Raw genomic sequence first — 16,578 nt, 5'->3', positions numbered from 1 at the left:
TTTAGAGTAACAAGAAATCAATTTGCCCTTCTTGTGTGCCAGCTCAAGTTATGTGGGGCCCAGGAGGAGAAACAAGCCAGTTTACCCTTCTTGTGAGTCAATGGAAGCCATGTTGGGCCTAGGAGGAGTAACAAGAAGTTAATTTGCCCTTCCTGTGAATCAGTACAAGCTATGTGGAGGCCAGGAGGAGAACAAGTCAATTCACCTTTCCTGTGAGCTGACACAAGTCATGTGGGGCTCAGAAGAGAAATAAGCCAATTCACTGTTTATGTGAGTTGGTGGAATCTATGCTGGGCTTTGGAGGAGTAACAAGAAGTCAGTTTGCCCTTCCTGTGGGCTGGCACAAGCCATAGGGAGCCCAGGAGGAGAAAAAAACCAATTCACCCTTCCTGTGAGTCAGCAGAAGCCATGCTGGGCCTACGAACAGTAACAAGAAGCCTATTTGCCCTTGCTGTGAGCCAGCACAGGCCATATAAGGCCCAAGAGGAGAAAAAAGTCAATACACACCCATTCTATGAGTTGGCATAAGCCATGCTGACCCTGAGAGGAGTAACAAGAAGCCAATTTGCCCTTCCTGTGAGCTAACCAGCAAACAGGCTGGGAGACAAGAATAGCTGAGCACACCTTGCCCTACAGCCCTGTAAGCTGACTTGGAAGACTGGCTGAGTTGATAGCAACTGAGGCACAAAAACAACTTAATGCTTTCATTGTGTGATTGACTTTGCAGGCCTCAGGCCAGTAGTCTGAGCATCTGTTAAGAAGATAACAATATGCAATATAGCAAATAAGGGAGATTTCCTTTTGTCTTGATTTTGAAATTCATATTATTCTCACTGGTTTCTTTCTATTTTATTGTTTTGTTTTATTCAATGTTCTGTTTTGATTGTTTTAATTCTGTTTTGTTTGATTTTGTTATGTCTGATAGTGTGGGCAATAATTTTGAAGATAACAAGAGGCATTATAGTAGCCATTGTTGATTTCCTGTTGTCCTATTTTGAAGTCATATCACTTTCACTGTTTTGTTTTGATTTCCTTTATTGGTTTATTTTATTTGATTTTATTCTCTTTAAAGTAAAATAAATAATATAATATAATCAATTTAATAATTTATCAATAGAAATATTTCAAAGAATAAACATGAGTTTGACACATCCAGGTTATGGCTTTTATGAGAAAAGATGTGTTATGCCCTTAAAGGATAATTGTTGAATAAAAATTGGAACTATATCAGTGAATTTTATGTATACATTTATATTAAAATCTTGATCTACTTTAAGCTTAGATAACATCTTTTACCTATGCATATATTGGTTCAGGAAATTATGTGATCTTCTGAACTCTGATATATTTCATTATTTAAAATAAAAATTACATTTGTTAATATCACTGCCAATCTCACAAAAGACTAGGACACTTTGCAACTCATTATCAGATATATTTTCCTCAATTCTTATTTTTGCTTGAAAATTTGAAATTTATCACTTGTATCAAATTCTGTTTGTTGTTTTTCTTGACATGACAGACTCTTTGTGAGATTCCAGGTTCTATTTCTTTCTTTCTCTCTCTCTATTTTTTGGCTTTTTGCTTCAGGCTGGCTTTGAGTTCCCTATATAGTCCAGACTGACCTTGAATTCATGGGGGATCTTCCTGCCTCAGCTTCCTGAGTCCTAGGACTAAAGGTCTATGCCTGGCTGCTCTATTTATTTTCGATAATGGAAACAATGCAACAAAGCATCAATTTGCTGATTTTGAAATGTAATACAAACTAACATAAAGCTGTGCTCAATAAATTTTTTTAAAAACTACATTACTAATACACAGAAAGATAGTTCTTGAGAGTTTGGCTATACTTAAAATAAAATTGAGTGTTGGGCAAAGAAATTCATACCAGAGACTTGGCTGAGAAGGGGCCCAGGAAAACAATAGCTAGAGAGAAGTTTCCACAAATACTAAGTTAGCAAAATAAATATAGGATTTCCAAAGCACTAGAAATCTAGAGCCCACTGGAGGATTTTTTGGTACAGTCCATATTTAAGGCCTTGTAATTACAAATTTCCATATTTTTAGATTCTTAGTTTTGAGTTTACTGTAATCTAGACAAATCTCTGGCATAGGGTAGCATGTTCTTTATTCATACTGTGTGAAAAGACCTGTGCCTCCTGATTTTCTTCCTTTGCTGTCACTAAGCTCCTGTCATTAATACAGCAGGCTTCCATTCCTGCAAAGGATTACTGCCTAGTAGATCAAATTCTCTGGTTTGGATTTTTCTTTCATGAACACTCTGATACTTTCCAGGGATCACTCTAAATATATCAAGATTTTTTTTATTTTATCTTCCTTTACAATTCTGCTTGGCTACAAATCTGAGACTCACCGAATGCTAGCAGCATTGGTCAGAAGGTGTCAGTTTCAATGTAACAGCTTTCTAAAGTTCTGTGATCATAACTGTTCATCTGTCATGACTTTTTTCTCATTATCTTGCCAATTATTTCTTTCAGAATTCAATCTTCCTGTCTACATGGTGAGCATCATTTTTTTTTTTTTTGATTAATGCATCTCTGGTAGCTTCATCATCTTTTTGCAAATCTGAGCCATCTTGTTGGGACTAAATGGAGTATCTATCCACTCTCCGACCAAACTCTAAAACAGAGGAAGTAGCCTCCCAACTCATCATGATTTTTTAAAAGAAGGCCTATATAACTGTTGATAGAGCCAAGTTAAACTTTTCTATTAAGTACTGGATAGTCTTTATGGTAGCACCCATCTCTGGTGAAGAAAGATTTTCTTCCTTTTCCTCATCAGACTGTGTTCTGAGTCTTCTTCTGATGTGGTAAGATCATCATCATGCAGAATTATGTATAGCTCAAAATCATCTCTCATTCACAACTTTCTCCAAGTCGTGGGTGGTTTCTACAATTATTATTTTGATCATCTCTTCATTTCCCTGATCTCATCGTTCACATATTCTTCAGGCATATCTAGAGTTTTTTTATTGTATGGTTTTTTTTTTTTTTTGGAAAGATATTTCCACCTACTTTATTGTTCAGGTAACTTGCATGTTTATTTTATTTTATTTTATCTTATTTTTGAGATGGGTCTTTTCATGAAGTTCAGGGTGGCCTGAGCTCACTTTGTAGCCCAGCCTGGCCTCAAACTTGCAAGATTCTTCCTGCTTCAGGCTTCCAAGTGCTGGAATTATGCCCAGCTACTTGTATGTTTTTAAAAATTGGTATTGTATCTGGGTGTCAAGGCACATGCCTGAAATCTCAGCACTTGGGAGGCAGAGGCAGAAGGATTGCCATGAGTTTGAGGGCATCCTGGGCTACACTGGGAGTTTAACATCAGCCTAAACTGTACAGCAAAACTGTGTCTCAAAAATATCAAAACAAACAAACAAGATCCAGAAAAGTCTACAAGACGGACAAGCAATTGAGAGAGTGAGGTTGAAAAGAAAGTGATACAATTATATCCTGATGTCAACAAGGTGGGGCAGCTGAGTGATGCTATCTGGTGCCAAACAAACTTGAGACCAAGCAGAAAGTATTAGCCCTGCCTCCTGACATGACAGACTTCTATCTTTCATTTTCAGGAAAATATTTGCCAAATACTCATATCTTCCATGATAAAAGTGATTGTTTGATAAAAGGTTTGCAACTCAAACAATTGCACAATAATTTTATATGAGACAGATTTAGGAACAATTGGTATACATGGTAAAGTAATGACCTCCTAGAATTCTCTATTCTATAAAAGCAATGAGAAAATTGGCAAAAATTATCATTAATTTTTTCATAATTACAGACATTATCAAAATACAGAAATCTGGGGAGGTTTCATTAAAGAAAAAGTTGAATCTGTAAGAGCAGTACGTTTGTAGAATATTAATTTGTTCTATTCTGTCTTCCCCAGCTCCCATTGCCAGTCTTTCCAGTTTTTAGTAGCCTTAAAAACTGTTACATAAATATTCATTAGGGGTCAGTGTTTTAGAGTAGCCTCCTGTACTGGAATCTAGAAGACCAGAATAAACCAGAATAGGGTATGTGCTGTGTGCCATGTATAATCAAGCTGAACTTTGAAATGAACCAATTTTTGCAAAATAATTGGTTTCAGTCTATGTGAGTCCATGTACTAAGGAAGTTCTCTTTGTATTAACCCTACAGGAAAAGTAACTTTAAAATGGCCAGTCCATTACTTATAGTTACTGGTTTCTTTTTCTCTTTATGCCTATAACGCAACCTCTTTTACTCAGTTTCACTCTATTTTACCGAAGGAAAAGTTATCCAGTTCTCGAATTGCATATAGGAATTAATTAGTCTGAAATCACAGTGAAAACCTGGTAAAACAATTGGAAGAGTTGCTTAAGCTTCATTTCCAGGACATTATCATTATTGACCTTTCTCAAGTCTCCATGGAAGACACTAATTGTATGACTGTCTTTATTTTACTTGCCTCAGAGGTCATCCAGTGCAAAACATATTTTTCCCCTAGGATCTTTTTCAAAGACATTTCGAGGGAACTGCCTAACTTAAAGGCTATCTGAATCAGTAAAAAGCGGTATAAATAATAGGTTAGAATAAATAATAGGTTAACAAAAAAAAAAAAAAAAAAAAGACAAGCTGGGCAATGAGATGGTTAAAGAGGCTTTGAAAAGCCTTTGTATATCCCATGGAACCTAAAAATTCATGTGTGGATGCATATGGCTGTGAGGATGCTTAAGAAACCCGAGAAGGTTGTAAACAATCTCTGATAGGCTTTGTGACATGATGAAGTGAAGGTTAAGCACAGTTGTCAACTGGTTGAGCACTGTAGTAGTGTTCTATCTGCACATAGATCTCCTTGGGGAAAGCTGGTAGACTTTTACTGGTTTTGGATTTTAAGCAAATCTATTATGATTTCTCTATAGGAATTCAACTGACCACTAAGCTACCTAACAGACTTCAGTGCTCACAGAGGTCAAAAATATAAATTTGTATAACTGATAAAAATCACTAAATAAATATTGATAGAAACAGTAAAAACAAATTCAGATTGAGGATAAGAATCCAGTTGCTACCGATGTCACATTGTATTTTTAAAATTTTCCAATTTTCATCAAAAATGTAGTTGTTGCTCTGTATCTGTGAATTTTGTATCTACGAATTCATTTAACTTTCGATTGAAAATATTTGAAAAAAATGGTGCTCTAATGAATAAGCTAGCCACACACCTTTTTCTTGTCATTCCATAACTAATGCAGTATAATATATTTACATAGAGAGATCATTGTATTGTATAATGTAAGTAATCTAGAGAATGTATTTGGGAAAATGTGTTTATATGCAAATACTATATTGTTTTATATAAAGGACGAGCACTCATGGTTTTTTTGGTGTTATGGGGGCTGTGGAACCAATCTGCTGTGGATGTCAAGGGATATTAGAATTATAAATGCAAAGAAACATGAAAAGGTAGCCTGAATATGTGGGAAAATGTAGTCAATAGAAAACTGTCTCTGGGGACACTCAGGTGAACTGAACAAAGTTTTTTTTTTTTTTTTTTTTTTTGGTACTGGGGATCAAACTCATGACCTTGTACTTACCAGGCAGGCGCTTATACCACTGGGCTAAATCCCCAGTCCCTGAACAAAGATTTTAAGTTAGCTATTTTATATATGTTCAAAGAGTTAAAGAAAACAATTCCTACAAAACTAAAGAAAAGTTTGAGAAATATGTTTCACCAAACAGAAAATGCCAATATATAGACAAAAATTACAGAAAACTAAATAAAAATTTTGGAGTTGGAAAGCATAGTAACAGAAATAACAGTTTTACTAGACAGGTTAACAAAATTAAATAAGCAAAAGAAAGAGTCAGTAAATTTGATGATAGGTTTATTGAGATTATGTAGTTTGAGAATAAAGGAAAAAGAATAAGAATAAAGAAAAGAATGAAGAATAAGAAAAAATGGATAGAAACTCAGAGACCCATAGGTTACTGTCAAACATATTCATAGTAGGAGTCTGCAAAGGGAAAGAGAAAAAAAGAATCATAAAATATTTGATGAAATAATGGCTGAAAACCTTTGATGAGAAATATTGATTTATACATTGAAGAACTCCCTAGACATATGTCTAGAATTTCCCTAGACATATGAGGTGAGATTCAGATGTATTGCTTGTGTTTAAATTTTAAAAATTTATTACCGTAAAGCACACATTACCATTGACCTCCCTGTCCCCTGGTTAACCTTGTTGCTTTGAACACACTTATCTAATTGTTCTTGCCTCTTTCTGAAGCAATTCTGGAAGTCCTCATTTGTATTTTGAGTTGTGCCTTTGTAGCTGCCTTGGTGTTCTGAATCAGTTCAAAACATTTAGCTTTCATGGTCATATTGACTTTATGGAAGATCTAGAAATGGAATAGTGTCAGATCTGGTGAATAAAGTGGATGAGGAGATACCATAGGATTTTCATTTGGTGGAAACTGTTGTAGCAGAAGTAATGTGTGACACAATATATTGTCATAATGGAGAATGAAACCCTCTGCCCATTTCTTTTTTTTTTTTTTTTTTTTTTTTTTTTTTTTGGTACTGGGCATTGAACTCATGATCTTATGCTTGCCAGGCAGGTGCTTATGCCTCTAGGCTACACCACTAAGCTAAACTGCTGGCCCCCTTTACCCATTTCTATGCATATCATTTACTAAATGTTATAGTAAGTTCTTATAATATTCAGAATTCATCATAGTATTCTTAAATCATCACTCCGATGTTAAATGTTTTTCCTCACATGATGAGAAGTAGGTGATTTCCATTGAGAAACTGAACCTTGGTCTGAGATCATAACCACAGACCCAAATTTCATCTTCTGTGATGACATTTCTCAAATGACATTTCTCAAATTTCTAGAATCTGAAGTGGTACAATTTTGCAACTCCAATGAAATTAACAAAATTTCATGTTAATTCATTGTTGTGGTTGTCGGGAACACTGTCATATACACCTTCTCTCAGGTTCAAGATTAGCAAAAGTAGACTTAAAATGAATCAAAGACCTAAATGTAAGCACTAAAACTACAAAGCTCTTAGAACAAAACAGGAGAAACTTTGACATTGAATCCAATGGCAATGATTTCTTGAAATGATATAAAAAGCACAGTGAGCAGAGGAAAAAAATAGATAAATTTGACTACTCAAAATATTAAAAAAAAAAGAAAACCCTGTGCATCAAAGGACACTGTCAAGGAAAATGCAAAGCTAACCCAATAAATGGGAGAGAGTATTTGCAAATCGTATGTCTTATAAAGAATCAGTGTTTAGAACCTACAAAAAGCTCATATAACTTAACAGTAAAAATAAAGCAACCCATCTAAAAAAAAAGGGGGAAAAAAGGGGGTGTGTTGGGGATTGTAGCTCAGTGGTAGAACACTTGCGTAGCATGAGTGCGGCCCTGAGTTTTATCCCCAGCACCACAAAAAACAAAACAAACAGCAACAACAGAAGGGGATAGGACATGAATAGACATTCTCAAAGGAAGATACACAAGTGGCTGGTGAACACATGAAAATATGTTCAACATCATAAATTGTTAGGAAAAGCAAATCGAGACCACAAGGAGATACTATTGTATAACCACTGGAATGGCTGATGTAACAATACAAAACAAAACAAAACAAAACACCAGAAAATAACTAGTGTTGGTGAGGATGAGGAAAAATTAGAACACATGTGCATTACTGGTGGGAATGAGAAGTTTAATAAGGTATAGTGGAAAACAATATGGAAGTTTTAAAAAATCTTACTTTGTTTTTGATAGTGCTAGGAATTGAACCCAGGGCCTTGCACATGCTAAGGAGGTGCTCCATCACTGAGCTATACCTCTAGTCCCTAAAATGTTAAATATAGAATTAATGTAATTTCACTCCAAGTCTATACTCAGATGAGCTGAAAACTTAAAAGGTGGAAGCAAACATATATGTGCATCTGGATAAACAAATGGGTTGTATATTTTCAATTGGCTATTAGCTAAAGAAATTTTAATATGTGCATAGACATAGATAAATGTTGACATGCTAAGTGATCTGAATTAATGAAAAAAGGGCAAATATTGTATGACTTAATGTATGTAAGGTACCTAGAGTTATCAAATTCACACAGAAAAAGTGAATGCTGCTTGTTGGGGCTGGGGAATAGAAATAATTTGAAGTTATTGGTTAAAGGGTAGAGTTCCAGTTTTGGAAGAGGAAAAAAGTTCTAGGAATGGATCATGGTGATGATCATATGACAGTGTGAATATACTTGAAGCCACTGAACTGAACTTACAGACGGTTAAAAAGATAAATTTTGTGTTATGGTTATTTTGTAACAATTAAAAATAACATGTAAACATGCTCATTATCCTTTATGCCCAATAATCTTACTTCTAGGAATTGATATTACAGATATTTTACATATGTAAAATGCTATATGTGTATATAAGTGATATGTATATTCTTTGCACACATCAAGTGACATATTCTTTATACTTAAAAAGCTTAAATATAATTGAAACATTTGTCAGTAGAGATAAAGAGATCAAAGAATATTCTTAAATGAAATGACCATGTTTAGTGTGGGGCAGTAAAAAATGTAATGACTATTAGATTGGTATTGTGGGGTCAGGTACTTTAATTCATCTAAACTATCTACAATTTTAAGCACTATTAGTGCAAATGACAACTCAATGAAAAGTATTTTTTTTGAACAGGCATTATAAAGAAAAGAGAATTTCATGATATTAGGTCATTCATGAATTTTCTGGCATATAATAATTATACATTTTCAAAGTTATTATTTTTTTCCCATGGGTATCCTGTGGGGAGTGCTGGCTCAGACAGACAGTATGATGAACATTTGTCTGGGAAGCTATTCAATGACATCTAAGTCATTGAACCCACATCTGAGTATAGAACTCTCATTAGGTGGAGTGAAGGGATCTACAAAAATAACTTCCTCTATGTATTCTAAAGAGTAAATTGTTTCCTTTTTTTTGAGGCAGGGTCTCACTATGTAGTTCGGGTTGGCTTCAAACTCATAGCAATCCTTCTGCCTCAGTCTCCCAAGTGCTAGGATCACAGGCCTGCACACCATGCTCAGCTTCAATTAGTTATTTTTAAAGTGGAAAACGTACAACAAAGAATAAATAAATAAATAAATAAATAAATAAAGGTTATTCTAATGAATGTGCTACTTTATAGTCTGAAATAATAAAAATAATTAGAAGGATTCACTATACTTAGGAGGATTTAATCTTCACAATCCAGAAGTGTTGCCTGAAAGAAAAGTGTCTCAAGTATTGGGGGTCTAGTAGTTAGGTAACAACCAGATTCATGAGAATTTTGAGGATTTTTATAGTTACCAGGAACTGAGAAGGAGTGATGTAAATCCTAGAAGTGGATAATTTTGGCTAGCAAAGAATAAGGAGAACTAGGACTCAGAGAATGAAATGAAGACGCATTTGTTGAGCACCTATTATGTGTCATACACTCTACTGAATGCATAACTTTTTATTTGACACTCAAAACCAACCAGAAAACAGGAGACCCAATTTCTACTTTATAGATAAGAAGTGTGAGGCTTGAATTTCAAGTTAGCATAGTTGATACAGCTCTGTAACAGTTTAGCAAAAAGAACAGAGGCACACAAGAAAGATAGGTTTAACAGGGAGCTAACATGATACTGAGATAAAATGAATCAAATAACTTACTTTTGGACCTGGTGCTCCAGGTGGTCCCTGTAACATAACAAATTAAAAATTATTTAGTAGACATCCCAAGCTAGTCTAGTATATATTCATCAATAATAAACATATATAAATGTAAATTACTCACTGGAGGCCCTGGTTGACCTCTTGGTCCTTGGGGACCCTAGGAAAATGAAGACAAAGTACAGTGTATATATGTATGGATGCATACATGTATATATAATAAACAAAATCCACTGATTTTGACTTGGTATAAGCAAGAAAGCTAAAATTAAAATCCTCTAATAGCCATTTTATATGAGGCAAGTCAGAGGATTAAAATTGCTTTGGTATTTCAAAGCTCTTGCATTTAACTATCATCCCTATTCATGAATGAACTGTATCTAGATTCCTGTTTTACTGATATTACTAGAAACTGAATTCACTCATTTCAATAAACTATTTTAAATGTAAGACAAAAATGTTAATACTTTATAAGTACAATTCCCTGTTATTTCTACCATCACTCAACAATTAATCATAAAGGAGAAACTTTAGGGTTCTTAAACATCTCCTTTTTCTTCATATAGTATAAATTAGGCACCAATTAGGCTAGTCTCCAATATATTGGTGTTGGGACTGGGAGTGGGTGGGTGTTATTTAGTTCCTCAGAGTGGAGCCTTTGCGAAATTAGAGCCCTATAAAAAGAGACACCAAACAGGTGATCTGTCACTCCTTTGATAAGGACAGAACAGAAAGATGTTTTTCATAAACTTAAAAGAAATTGCTCAGCAGATACAGAATTAACAGACCTTTCTTCGACTGAACTTCTAAAGCTGTGGAAAATAAATGTTTGCTATTTAAGCTAACTAGTCCATGGTAATTATGTATAAAGCCTAAAATGACTAAAGATATAATGTTTTGCCAGTATCTCCATTTGATTTCCAGACTTTGTCTTCACTCTGTTAACTATATTCTATCAATAAAATGTAAATATAAAAATGGCATTATTTAGTTAAGTCAGGGGATCTTTACTGTTTAGAGAATTAAGTATAAACTTAATAGTTCAGATACCTACCATTTACTGAGATCTTACTATATAGCAAGTTGTGTGCTGTATTTCCATTTTACACATCAACAGAAAATGGAATGATTTGGTAGCCATCAAAAATTCAAGTCAACTAAATATACAAGTGCACCACTATCTCTTCAAGGTCAAGTTTTTATTTCCATTTATTTCCTCGACATATACAAAATATCTATAGCCGATTACTTGTAGATCTCTAAATCTCCCTAGTTCTTTCATACGTGGATTCTCTTATATGTGCTATTTCCTTAGTTAGGAATGTTTTTCATTATCTTCTACTCTTTGTTGAAGACCTATTTCTATTCCATTACTACTTAGAATTCTATGATCACCTAGCCTACCTCCCATGCTACCTCCTCTTTATTCACTTTGTATTGCAGTCCATAAAACATACATCCTAGAAACTCTCTAAGGATTTTAAAAAATGCTTTTAATTTTTATTTTTCCAAGTACATTTTATTTCAGGGAGAAGAAAAAGGAGAAAGGAAGGAGAAGCAGGAGGAAGGGGGAGAAGAAGGAGGAAGAAGACGAGGAGGAGGAGGAGGGGAAGGAGGAGAAGAAGAAGAGGAAGAAGGAAGGAAGGAAGAAAAGAAAGAAAAAACACTAAAACAAAATATCTAAACATGTTAATCAAGGTGCAACACTAGTACATACATTGCACATTGTCATCCCAAATCATTCGCCCAGAGCACATTTGCATTCATTTGTAAGGATCTTAAAGTGTCTTAAAGGGTTCTACATTCATCAGTGACTTAATCTGATTGATAAGATCATACTTTAGTGGCATTATTGTGAAGTGATGGAACTTAGCTGAAGGAAATCAGTCATAGGGGTATGACCTGAGGACTATATCTGGCTTTGGCCCCTTCCTCTCTGGCTGTCTCACACTTTCTGCTTCCTGGCTACTATAAAGTGAGCAGCCATGCTCCACAGGCCTTTTTACCATAGTACTCTGCTTTACTGCAGTCCAGAAACAATAGAACCAAGTAACCATGGACTGAAATATCTCAAACTGTGAGCCAAAACATACATTTCTTCCTGTAAATTGATTTTATCAAGTATTTTCACAGTGATAAAAACCTTAACACATTTATCATTTGACTTAAAAATGCTGATGAATACGTATTCTTGAACCTTAGTATGTTAGTCTTTTCCTTTATGTAAATCCTATATGTCATTTCCTATATGTAAATTCAATCTTGACTTAGGTTTGTGATGTTCTGACTGATTCAGTTTGAGAGCTGGGGGCTGGGGATTTAGCTCAGCGGCATAAGCACCTGCCTTGCAAGCAGGCGGTCGTGGGAAATGAAAGAGCAAAAAAAAAAAAAAAAAAAAAAAAAAAAAAATGCCACTTACAGAGAGCTTCCCCTTTTCTTATTTATAAATGTAAAAGCTTCCACATAATAGCATGCCTAGTCTCAATCTACCAGACTGCCACTAGTGACTCTCCCTTTTCCCCTACTTCTGACAATCGAAAATAGCGATAGTCATTGTCAAAAGTTTCTTTTGGATAGAAAATGAAAAAGCTTTTGTTGGAAACCATTGAGAGGACTAAACTGAAAGTTTAGTCATACTAAATAAAATTTATTAGATAATAAAGTCATTAGAGTGAAACAGTTACAAGGTATAGGATGTGATGCAAGCCAGAATCTGTTCTTCAAGCTGGCATGTGGGTAGCTGGGCTACTCATGATATAGCATTCTTATTTGTCTCATTCATAATCTTTAATTTTTTGAGATAGCTACAAGTTACAGAAAAGCACAATTGTACAAGTACTAGGAGACCTGGGGTCTAGTCTTATCTTTGTAATTAATTTTCTGTATGACCTTGAGTGAATTGCTTCATATGTGGATAATCTCCACATTTGTAAAGATAATCGTCAAAGTTATTTTGTTTGTTTTCTGAGATAGGTTCTTGTTATGTCATTCAGACTGTCCCTGAACTCACTATACAGTCTAGACTGGCCTCAATCCTCTTGCCTTAGCCTCCTGAATTCTAGGGTTATAGGTGTGTGCCACTATGTCTGGCTTCCAAAGTTCATTTTAGGATTGTAAGTTTAAGCCTCCTATCAGTTTTAATCCCCATGCTTTCTTATCTGGAGAAAAGACGTATACACATGCAAGTGGTTAGAAATTTTAAGTGGTGGGAAGTTTATATAGGTGTAAGGGAATGTATACTTGAAGCAAAAGAACTTGAAAATTTTTCATTTAAATGAATTATACCATCTGTGAAATTTAAAAATAAATATACACATATATGGTTTTAATTTCAAATTTGTTGATACTTAAGATATTTTCTTATACCTTAATATTTCATATAACACTGAAACCATCCTTTTACTTTCAAATTGGAGGCAAAGGGACCTCGTGGTGTAACAGCAACACATCTGACTCCAAATTGGAGGCAAATAAGAGAACTTTGGTACATTCTATTTATTCAGTAAATACTTTTTGTGTGCTCATGGGCCAAACTCTGGGAACTAGGTGCTATAAAAGATATTTCATGCCTTAATGCAACTCACTGAATATAAGGGAACTGAATGTCTTTTCTAAGACTTTTCTTTTTTTTTTTTATTTAAGAGGAAAAAGAGAAAAACACAAAACAAACCAAAGCGGCGTAAGGGTACACGCAATACAGAACTACAAAACAAAACAAAACAAAACAAAACAAAACAAAACAAAACAAAACAAAAAAACATAACAGTAAGAAATTACCTGCTAGTAGATTACACACTATCTTCTTGAAAATAGTTCCTCAAATCACAGTATCAAAGAACACAAGGTGGACATTCAAACAGGGAGACTGCAAACAGCTGTGTTCAATGTTCCAAAAACATTGATAAAATCAGCTATTTAACACCCCCAAACACACTTGCTGTTATATCCGTTAGAGCTCTTTTTCTTTTTTTTTTTCCCTCTCTTTTTTACAACAAAATTTACACATCTTGGATTTTATTACTCCTTAGTGCTTATTACTTTCTTTGGGGGGGGGGAGAATACAGTCAAATATGGCAAAACAAAGCTGTCAGTCAATACCAAGGATAGACATAGCACATGGTGTAGAACAGAGTACAAGTTTATCAACAATGGTTATCAACGTTGTCCCTTGTTTCCTTAAAAAGAATTGTCTATCTTATTAGATATTATAAAGTTGGACAAAACAGTAGAGAACAAGACCAATAAAACTTAGGCATTGTAAACATTACAGGACTTCCAAAGAAGACAATAGTCAAACCAGAATGGGTATCTTAGTGAATCTTACTGTCTTCAAAGTAGTTGCCTATGTCTTCAAACTTGATACTATCATATAGAATGGAACAGAGTCTAATCAGTCAAAACAAGATCGTGGGAGTACTACAGGACTTCAAAACAAGTTAATAGGAAATCGAAAAGAGTTACTATTTATATATCCTAATTTTTTTGAATTTTTTCTTTAATTAAGACAAACATAAGAAATGACTAAATAATTTTTTTTGAAACAATAAGGGGGAGATTGAGATAAAACAGGACATAACAATATAACAATAGAGGTCACAGCATGACTGTTTCAACAACCTAGTACTTCACCACCTTATAACCTGACTTAATAGTAGTTACCATAGTGTCTTTTTCCTTGAAATATTTGGATAAAACTTCATATACTCTAGCTTCAAATATTTTCATATCAAGAAGCCCAGAATAAAGCCTTTCTAATTAATGAGTGAAAACTTTATAAGGCTTCAAGGCCACCTAATGGGGAATCATGATTACCACATATTTTTATATATTTGAATCATTATTTACATTAGGGAAACTATTCGGTATTCACACACGCGAGATTGATTTATTTCACTAATGAGTATGGTCTCAAGCTGCGCCCATTTATTGATAAATATCTCAATGTGATCCTTCTTTATAGCTGAATAATACTCCATTGTATAGAAATACCACAACTTTTTTATCCATTCCTCAGTTGATGGGCACTTGGGTTGTTTCCAAGATCTGGCGATTACAAATTGTGCTGCTATAAACATAGGTGCACAAATATCACTGTGGTATGATGCTTTCAGTTCTTCTGGGAATATGCCTAGAAGTGGAATAGCTGGAATAAATGGGATTTCCAGTCCCAACTTTTTGAGAAATCTCCAGACAGATCTCCACAAAGGCTGTACCAGTCTACACTCCCACCAGCAGTGCAGGAGAGTTCCTTTTTCCCCACAGCCTCTCCAGCATTTGTTGTCGGTTTTCTTGATCCTGGCCATTCTTTCAGGAGTGAGATGGTATCTCAGTGTGGTTTTAATTTGCCTTCTCTAATGACCAATGATGATGAGCATTTTTTCATGTATTTATTTGCCATTTGCATTTCTTCATCTGAGAATTGCATATTCATCTCAGATGCCCATTTTTGGATTGGATCTTTGAATTTCGGAGGTCTGAGTTTCTTTAATTCTTTATATGTTTTAGACAAGAGGCCCTTGTCTGAGAGAGAGTTCACTAAAATCTTTTCCCAGTTTGTGGGTTTTCTTTTCACTATGCTGGAGATTTCTTTTGACATGCAGAAACTTTTTAATAAGAAGTGGTCCCAGTTATTGATTCTGGGAAGTATTTCCCGTGCGGTTTGAGTCCTTTTTTTTTTTTTTTTTTTTTTTTGAGTCCTTTTTTTTTTTTTTTCATGAATTCTTTACCTACTCCTATGTCTCCAAGGTTTCTACCTATTTTGTCTTCCAATAGATTTAGTGTTTCTGTTTTAATATTCAGATCTTTGACCCATTTAGATTTTAATTTAGTACATGGTGATAGACATGGGTCTAGCTTTAGTTTTCGGCAAATGGAGAGCCAGTTTTTCCAGCACCATTTATTAAAGAGACTGTCGTTCTTCCAGTGAACCTGCTTGGCTCCTTTATCAAAAATAAGGTGGTTGAGTGTGTTCGTAGTTGTGGTTGTATCTTCTAATCTATTCCACTGATCTTTAGCTCTGTTTTGATTCCAATACCATGTTGATTTTACTACTGTTGCTTTGTAGTATAACTTCAAGTCAGGGATTGTGATGCCTCCTGCTTTGTCTTTGCTGCTTAGAATTGCCTTTGCAATTCTAGGTCTCTTCTGGTTCCAGATGAAATTTAGGAGTGATTTCTCTAGATCTATAAGGTATGTTGATGGTATTTCTATTGGGATTGCATTGAATCTGTATAACAGTTTTGGGAGAATGGCCATTTTCACAATGTTTGTTCTTCCTATCCATGAGCAAGGGATATCTTTCCATTTTCTGAGATCATCTTCAATTTCCTTTTTCAGTGTATTATAATTTTCACTGTATAAGTCTTTCACTTCTTTCGTAAGAGTAATTCCTAAATATTTCATTTTTTTGCTTGCTAATGTGAATAGTCCAGTTTCTCTTATTTCCCTCTCTGTAATTTTGTTGTTCGTGTATAGGAATGCTATTGATTTCTGAGTATTGATTTTGTATCCAGCCACATTACTGAATTTATTTATTGTATCTAAGAGTATTTCAATGGAGTTTAGGGGGTCTTCTAGGTAGAGTATCATGTCATCTGCAAACAATGATAATTTAACTTCTTCTTTTCCTATCTTTACCCCTTTTATTTCTCTTTCTTGCCTAATTGCTCTGGCTAGTACTTCCAGTACTATATTAAATAGGAGTGGTGATAAAGGACATCCTTGTCTTGTACCCGATTTTAAAGTAAAGGCTTTCAATTTTTGGCCATTTAGTATAATGCTGGCTGTTGGTTTGTCATAAATGGCCTTTATTATATTGAGGTAAAGACCATTTATTCCAATTTTCTGTAAAGTTCTTAT

General features: G+C 34.6%; 1 protein-coding gene and 1 long non-coding RNA gene across 10 annotated transcripts in view; one reads left to right on the top strand and one right to left on the bottom strand.

Annotated features, from left to right (window-relative positions):
* Positions 1-16,578, bottom strand: part of Col24a1 (collagen type XXIV alpha 1 chain) — a 349,791-nt gene that overhangs the window by 18,995 nt on the left and 314,218 nt on the right. For all 5 annotated transcript variants that reach the window (XR_010050132.1, XM_063257323.1, XM_063257335.1 and 2 more), the window contains 2 exons: positions 9,845-9,880; positions 9,721-9,747 (listed from right to left, as the gene is read on the bottom strand). Coding sequence is in view for 4 of the 5 variants with exons in the window: in XM_063257323.1 (XP_063113393.1) it covers positions 9,721-9,747; positions 9,845-9,880 (63 nt within the window). In the remaining variant the exon portion in view is untranslated. The remainder of the gene's footprint in view (positions 1-9,720; positions 9,748-9,844; positions 9,881-16,578) is intronic.
* LOC134477881 (uncharacterized) overlaps positions 1-16,578 on the top strand; it is a 67,228-nt gene that overhangs the window by 40,265 nt on the left and 10,385 nt on the right. For 2 of the 5 annotated variants that reach the window (XR_010050137.1, XR_010050139.1), the window contains exon 8: positions 43-1,227. The exons of 2 other annotated variants lie outside the window; for them this stretch is intronic. This is a non-coding gene — a long non-coding RNA (uncharacterized LOC134477881). Of the gene's footprint in view, positions 1-42; positions 1,228-11,248; positions 13,057-16,578 lie in introns of those variants that run through there. One more of the 5 variants, XR_010050151.1, reaches the window with a different exon arrangement.

This window comes from Cavia porcellus, unplaced genomic scaffold (assembly GCF_034190915.1).
Source record: "Cavia porcellus strain 051 isolate PalLab524CR breed Dunkin Hartley unplaced genomic scaffold, mCavPor4.1 scaffold_1, whole genome shotgun sequence".
In the NCBI taxonomy this organism is placed as follows: domain Eukaryota; kingdom Metazoa; phylum Chordata; class Mammalia; order Rodentia; family Caviidae; genus Cavia; species Cavia porcellus.
The sequence above is the reverse complement of the archived record's forward strand: the minus strand, read 5'-3'. Positions and strand labels throughout refer to the sequence as shown.